Source organism: Sinocyclocheilus anshuiensis, unplaced genomic scaffold, assembly GCF_001515605.1.
Source record: "Sinocyclocheilus anshuiensis isolate Anshui unplaced genomic scaffold, SAMN03320099.WGS_v1.1 scaffold1366, whole genome shotgun sequence".
NCBI classification, from domain to species: domain Eukaryota; kingdom Metazoa; phylum Chordata; class Actinopteri; order Cypriniformes; family Cyprinidae; genus Sinocyclocheilus; species Sinocyclocheilus anshuiensis.
This window is the reverse complement of record NW_015554162.1, coordinates 195131-201912: the sequence shown is the minus strand read 5'-3', so window position 1 is coordinate 201912 and position 6782 is coordinate 195131. Positions and strand designations below refer to the sequence as shown.

Sequence of the window (6782 nt, the reverse complement as noted above, 5' to 3'; positions counted from 1 at the left end):
TCAGATGACTAGCAATAAAATGGTGCCTTAGCCTACATTTGGAGTGTCATATATTCTATTCTATTCAATTCTTCAACTATGTAAGCTATTTCAGTTTCACATTCCCATAATATACACCACCGTTCAAATTAAGGACAGTAAGTTGAACTAAAGTGACATTTGCAATGTTACAGAATAGTTCTATTTCAAATACATGCTGTTCTTTTGAACGTTCTATTCGTCAAGGCATCTACAAAAATAATAAGCAGCACAGCTGTTTTCAACATTGATAATAATCAAAAATGTTTCATAAGCAGCAAAACATCATATTAGAATGATTTCTGAAGGATCATGTGACACTGGTAAAGACTGGAGTAATTTGCTTTGAACACAGGAATAAATTACATTTTAAAATATATTAAGATAGAAATTGCAATAGTATTTCACAATACTACTGTTTTTATTGTATTTTTGGATCAAATAAATATCCTCGGTGAGCTTAAGAGACTTTTTTAAATAAAAAAAATGATCTCACCGTCTCCAAATGTTTGAATGGTATTGGCCCATGTCTTAATATATTGGATGAGATATTAAACTCACAATTTTAGTGTTGTAAATGTATTAGTTTTCTTTTATTGTAATATCACAATTTAAGTGAACAGGGTGAGTTTCAAATTATTTAACTACACTTGTAAAAGTTGTACTATGTTTCACAAGAAAATACGGTAACACTTTATTTTAAGGACCAATTCTCGCTATTGACTTGCTTATTGGCATGCATATTACTAGTGTCACACTATGGTGCACTCAAAACACTCACGAAGATGATGAAGGTAAAATAATCTTTAATTCTCCACACAGAAGGTAAATCCACAAGAGGAAGGCTTAGCAGACGTGAACACATAGATGAGATCTGGCAAACTACGGCAGAACAGACAGGAACTTAAGTACACCGACAAATTAAGATAATAAACTAGACACAGGTGAACAGAATGAACTAATCAGACACGTTGGAAAACTAGGTCAATGGAAACATGAGGAAAGAAAACAAACTAAAAGTCCATGATCATGACAACTAGCATATTGGCTGTTTATTAGTATTTATAAAGCACATATTAATGCCTTATTCTACATGACCACCCCATAACTAAACTTAACAACTACCGTACAAACTATTAATAAGCAGCAAATTAGGAGTCTATTCAGGGAAAACTCTTAGTAGTGAATATATGTTCCCTATTCTAAAGTGTTACTGAAAATACAATTTCAGTCTTTCAAAATTTTTAAGTTTAACTCAATGTGTTACTTGATTCAGCACAACAAACATGTAATTGATTTAAAGAATTCTGTGATGTCTTGAAGTTTAGTTGGTTTTTCTCCCTCTTGATAAAATTACAGAAGCACAGATAATATAAACATTTTATGTAAGCAAACTCTCTTAATCCCTCACAGAGCAATGGCTAACTTTAGCTCTTTATTTGCATCCTCTTAAGAATCCTGTCATAAGACACGAGTTGAAGTGTCTGATCTTGATCACAGCATATTTTTTGAAAGCCTGCAATTCTTTAGAAATACAAGCATATTCAATTTATAGCTACAACGGTGAAAGGTACTGCATAACTGGTCTCTGGAATGATGTTTAACCAGATCTGAACAATAAAAGACAATCAGATGAAAACTCTCATATTTTCTCATCATTCACATTTATGCTTTAATAACATAACATTAGTGAAGAAAAAAATATATAACTCAAAAATATATATATTATCATGTATGAGCAAAAATATACTTCTTTAAAAATATTCTTATTATTTTGATAATCAGATAAGATCCTTGTCGCATCATCGGGGAGGATAGCAATCAATGCAATTAATAAACCCCAAAGTCTATTATCAGACAGAAGTCCACCACCAAAAACTGTTTTATGCACTTCAAATGGCCCGAGTCCAAATCAAAGCCGTGGGAAAGTTTCGGAATAGGCATGTATATTTGCCATCTCTTTCATAACATCACTTCATTATTGCTAAATGTAGTTTCAGCGGAGCCATTTGCCTGTAAAAAATACATTTTTGGGTTGTTTTTTTTTTGCAAACATATTGACTGTATGATTCAGGATACTGAAAAGCAGAGTAGAGTGAGTCTTACCCTTAGTGACACCAAAGCAGCTCTCACAGTGAATGGCACGACGGTACACCCACAAACTGTCCCCTGCCTTCAGGAGTCCCAGAGAAGCATTACACACCCCACACTAAAAATAAAAGTAATAATAATAATAAAAATAAAATATACGTTTAAATTCTTTTTCTTGAATAAAACATGAATTCTTTTAAAATTGCATTATTTTTCATTGTTTTGTTTTTATTGAAATTAAATATGAAAATCCTTATAGTTAAGTAACACTATAATAAGACACATTTTAATACATTAATAACATCAACAAAAATCGTAACTATAAAATAAAATGTTCATATTTCATACTGCATTCATACAGTTTTCATCAATTTTGATTTAATGAAAACAATAAAGTGCTACACATTTTTTAAGAGTTTAAAAAGGAATAACCTTGAAACAACTTGCATGACAGTTGATATTCATGTCATCCAGGATCATCTTTTCATCTGTGTACATGTTTTTATGGCAGACTGTGCAAATGTCCTTCCCACTTACTACCCTGCAACAAAGTCATATGCATTTCACATGTGCACTAAATATTAAATATGAACTGCTTTCCGCTTCCATACCTTTCCGGTGAAGTGTACACAGTCGTAGTGGTTTTTGATGCGAGCGTGTCAGACAGGTAATCAACAGGCCTGTGGACAAAATGACGTAACTAAGTCTACAAACCAGGTCAAATGTAATGAGTAATGTAGTGTTTTACAGCTGTAAATGACAAGATATCTGAATGTGTCAATGTGGATGCTCAACCTGCTCTCTGTGTATGATGTTCTGCTGTAAGAAGGACTTGTGACTGTACTCCATTCATCTCTACATGCATTTAAAAAAGATAAAGCAGTGTAATAAACAACAGATAATGGATCAGGCAAAGATGCTTGAATAAGAAATACCATCCTACCTCTCATTTGTAGAATACACGGTTCTGATGGATTTGGAGACCGATACATCCTCGCGACTGTAGGAACGATAAAAGTCCATGATAGAATAAACACTGCTGCAGTGAGAGTGAAGCTCTAATGGAAAGTCGTGAGCTCTAAGTATGAATGTGCAGCTGCTTTTGTGCTTTTAGCCTGTCAGACTGGTTAAACTACTTAAAGGCCGAAGCAAATGTCAAACTCACCACGAATGGGTTCACACCTTATAAATATGCAAATGCCACATACCTGCTGTCAGTGTTGGCTGACTTGATTGATGTTGGTATGAGAGTATCAAATAGTTGATCCTCAGTGCTGTAAAAAATCATTCAGTCAGTGAATTTCTTTGTCTGAAGAAAAGCATTGATGGGCATTTACTTGGAAATATCTTTCAGGTTCTCACCTCTTTGTGGACCGGACAGAATATGTTGTTGTTTTAGTGGGTGAAACATCCCCTTTGGTGTAGGTTTTGATGCTAGAATTGAAAATATGTTAAGAGGTTAATAGAGCAGCCTCATTATTTTAGGTTAGTAAGCAATCTGTAAGCAAGACTGTGGTTACTGTACCTTGTGGTGGTCTTGACAGGTGAAGTTGGTCTAGACAAAAATAAAAATAGGTTTCAGTTTAATACCCACAAAAAATACAACAGAAACCCACCAACAACCAAATTAATAGTATGATATAATTTTTGGAGTCGATTTTAAAATAACATGAAATTAAAAGTACATTTATTATGATTTGATCATCTTTTGTTGTGCTTAAGTAGGTTATCTTGATGTGTTGACTAACATACTAAAGCACATGTAAAGTACTTGATTATAATTTTATCTGTAGTGTGTTATTCAGTATTACATTTAAAGTTTTACGATTACGACTTCATTTCAAATGTGTAACTGAAAAACATATTTAGATACATGACATACAAGCTTCAACAGATTATTATATTTACATTTTAGTTTAGCATAAAAGCTTGTCAGTACATTCAGCAGTAAACTTGAACTATATTTCAAAGACAACAGAAGTAATTATGAAATGACATGTGCTTAAAGGGTTAGTTCACCCAAAGATGAAAATTCTGTCATTAATTACTCACCCTCATGTCGTTCCAAACCCGTAAGACCTTTGTTCATCTTCGGAACACAGTTTAAGATATGATTGATGAAATATGAGGGCTCTCTGACCCTCCCATAGACAGCAAGGTAACTACCACGTTCAAGGTCCAGAAAAGTACCAAGATGATCGACATAAGTCGACATAAGTCCACAAGTGACGCAGTAGAGATGAAAATGTCGAATAAAGTCGTTATTTTTGTTTTCTTTGCGCAAAAAAGTATTCTCGTAGCTTCGTAACTTTACAGTTGAACCACTGATGTCACACGGACTACTTTGTCGATCATCTTGGTACTTGGTACATCTTGAACGTGGTAGTTACCTTGCTGTCTATGGGAGGGTCAGAGAGCCCTCAGATTTCATCAAAATTATCTTAAACTGTGTTCCGAAGATGAACGAAGGTCTTACGGGTTTGGAACGACACGAGGGTGAGTAATTAATGACAGAATTTTCATTCTTGGGGGAACTAACCCTTTAAGTCCTACATAAGTGGTCAAAAAAGCACTCTAAAGTTCAGCTAATTGCATTTAATATAAATTTAAACTATAATATATTTTCATTTAATTGCAATTAACATGCAATTAACATTTTCTCTGCCCTCGGTGATCCATCAGCATAGATGTAGAACATGCAAGTCATTTGTGGGTCGTGACCCTTGGGTTGAGAAGCACTGATCTGTGTCACTCACACATCAATGATGTCCTTTGAAGACTTCACAGTAACCACTTCAGTTGTGTAGTCACTTTAGAGACACAAAACATGTGCTGTGAGCAACAATTCAGTCTCTAAATGCAAGTTCATTTCATTACACTGCATTATTATTATCATTATTTATTTATTTATTTTTTGCTATAAATACTATTGCGAATCCTTCACGGTCTAACCTCTTTGTGCTATAGGATGTTGTTTTAGTCGGTGAAACATCCTCCTTGGTGTAGGTCTTGATGCTGTAAATTAAATAGGTTAAGAAGTTAATAAAAGTTATTAGTAATCACATTTTTTCCAGTTTAGTCAGCAATCTGGAGCTGCATTTTTTCTGGTTAGTCAGCAAGGCTGTGGTTACTGTACCTTGTAGTGGTCTTGACAGGTGAAGTTGGTCTAGACAAAAATAATTATAGGTTCAGTGTTAATATGCACACACACACACACACACACACACACACACACACACAAAAATGAATTATGGGATCCTATCATATTCCACAGATTTTAAATTGCACATCAAGTGGTGACACAGCGCAGTTTACCAAAACAGTTTGTTCGAAAGCAAACCAAAATGTCCTTAAATCAAAATATTGAAATTCATTAATATGAACTGTATAGGCCCCACAATATGAAAAAATTATTAACATTACATAAGCTGAATTTAAAAACTTACTAAATGTAATCAACAAAATGTGGCATGACTTTAAATGCTGTTTCTGTTCTATTCATGCATGAATATATGGTAAGTTGCCTGGACAGTTTCTATTTATCATTTTCCCCTGCTGTCTGTGACTGTCAAAACAGAGCTGCAAGTCATTTGTGGGTCGTGACCCTTGGGTTGAGAAGCACTGATCTGTGACACTCACACATTAATGATGTCCTTTGAAGTCTTCACAGTAACCACGTCAGTCTTGTAGTCACTTTAGAGACACAAAACAAGTTCAGTGAGCAACAATTCAGTCTCTAAATGCAATTCCATTTCATTGCACTGTATTATTTTTGCAATAAGAATTGTCATGTGAACAATCTTCGAGTTCCCACCTGTTTGTGCTGTAAGATGTTGTTTTAATTGGTGAAACATCCTCCTTGGTGTAGGTCTTGATGCTGTAAATGAAAGTGTTAAAAGGTTAGGAGAGTATCCACCTTTTTTCTCAGCAATCTGAAAACAAGGCTGTGCTTACGGTACCTTGTGGTGGTCTTGACAGGTGAAGTTGGTCTAGACAAAAATAATTATAGGTTCAATGTTGATACACACACAACATTAAACATTTTGCATTATATACAATGCAGTATATAACAAAAGTTGTTGTTTTTTTTGTCTAGCTAGCATTTCCCCCACTGCTTTCCATCATTCTTGGGCTGAGAAGCACTGATCTGTGTCACTCACACATTAATGATGTCCTTTGAAGACTTCACAGTAACCACTTCAGTTGTGTAGTCACTTTAGAGACACAAAACATGTGCTGTGAGCAACAATTCAGTCTCTAAATGCAAGTTCATTTCATTACTGTATTATTATTATTTATTTTTTGCTATAAATACTATTGCGAATCCTTCACGGTCTAACCTCTTTGTGCTATAGGATGTTGTTTTAGTCGGTGAAACATCCTCCTTAGTGTAGGTCTTGATGCTGTAAATGAAATAGGTTAAGAAGTTAATAAAAGGTATTAGTAATTACATTTTTTCCAGGTTAGTCAGCAATCTGGAGCCGTATTTTTTCTGGTTAGTCAGCAAGACTGTGGTTACTGTACCTTGTGGTGGTCTTGACAGGTGAAGTTGGTCTAGACAAAAATAATTATAGGTTCAATGTTGATACACACACAATATTAAACATTTTACATTGCACATTAAGTGGTGACAATGCAGTATAACAAAAGTGTTTTTTTTTTAATTAGTCTAG

General features: G+C 34.4%; 1 protein-coding gene across 7 annotated transcripts in view; it reads right to left on the bottom strand.

The window, feature by feature from the left end:
• Window positions 1-1758: 1758 nt before the first annotated feature.
• Window positions 1759-6782, bottom strand: part of LOC107670903 (mucin-22-like) — a 20791-nt gene continuing 15767 nt past the window's right edge. For 2 of the 7 annotated variants that reach the window (XM_016463712.1, XM_016463713.1), the window contains exons 20-37: window positions 6634-6663; window positions 6450-6512; window positions 6270-6323; window positions 6069-6098; window positions 5924-5986; window positions 5749-5802; window positions 5246-5275; window positions 5062-5124; window positions 4866-4919; window positions 3635-3664; window positions 3472-3543; window positions 3318-3383; window positions 3053-3109; window positions 2905-2964; window positions 2721-2789; window positions 2542-2650; window positions 2125-2227; window positions 1759-2031 (exon numbers count right to left, since the gene is read on the bottom strand). In XM_016463712.1, coding sequence (XP_016319198.1) covers window positions 2015-2031; window positions 2125-2227; window positions 2542-2650; window positions 2721-2789; window positions 2905-2964; window positions 3053-3109; window positions 3318-3383; window positions 3472-3543; window positions 3635-3664; window positions 4866-4919; window positions 5062-5124; window positions 5246-5275; window positions 5749-5802; window positions 5924-5986; window positions 6069-6098; window positions 6270-6323; window positions 6450-6512; window positions 6634-6663 — 1024 coding nt within the window. In that variant the 3' untranslated portion in view covers window positions 1759-2014. The remainder of the gene's footprint in view (window positions 2032-2124; window positions 2228-2541; window positions 2651-2720; window positions 2790-2904; window positions 2965-3052; window positions 3110-3317; window positions 3384-3471; window positions 3544-3634; window positions 3665-4865; window positions 4920-5061; window positions 5125-5245; window positions 5276-5748; window positions 5803-5923; window positions 5987-6068; window positions 6099-6269; window positions 6324-6449; window positions 6513-6633; window positions 6664-6782) is intronic. The other 5 variants (XM_016463716.1, XM_016463715.1, XM_016463714.1 and 2 more) reach the window with 5 other exon arrangements.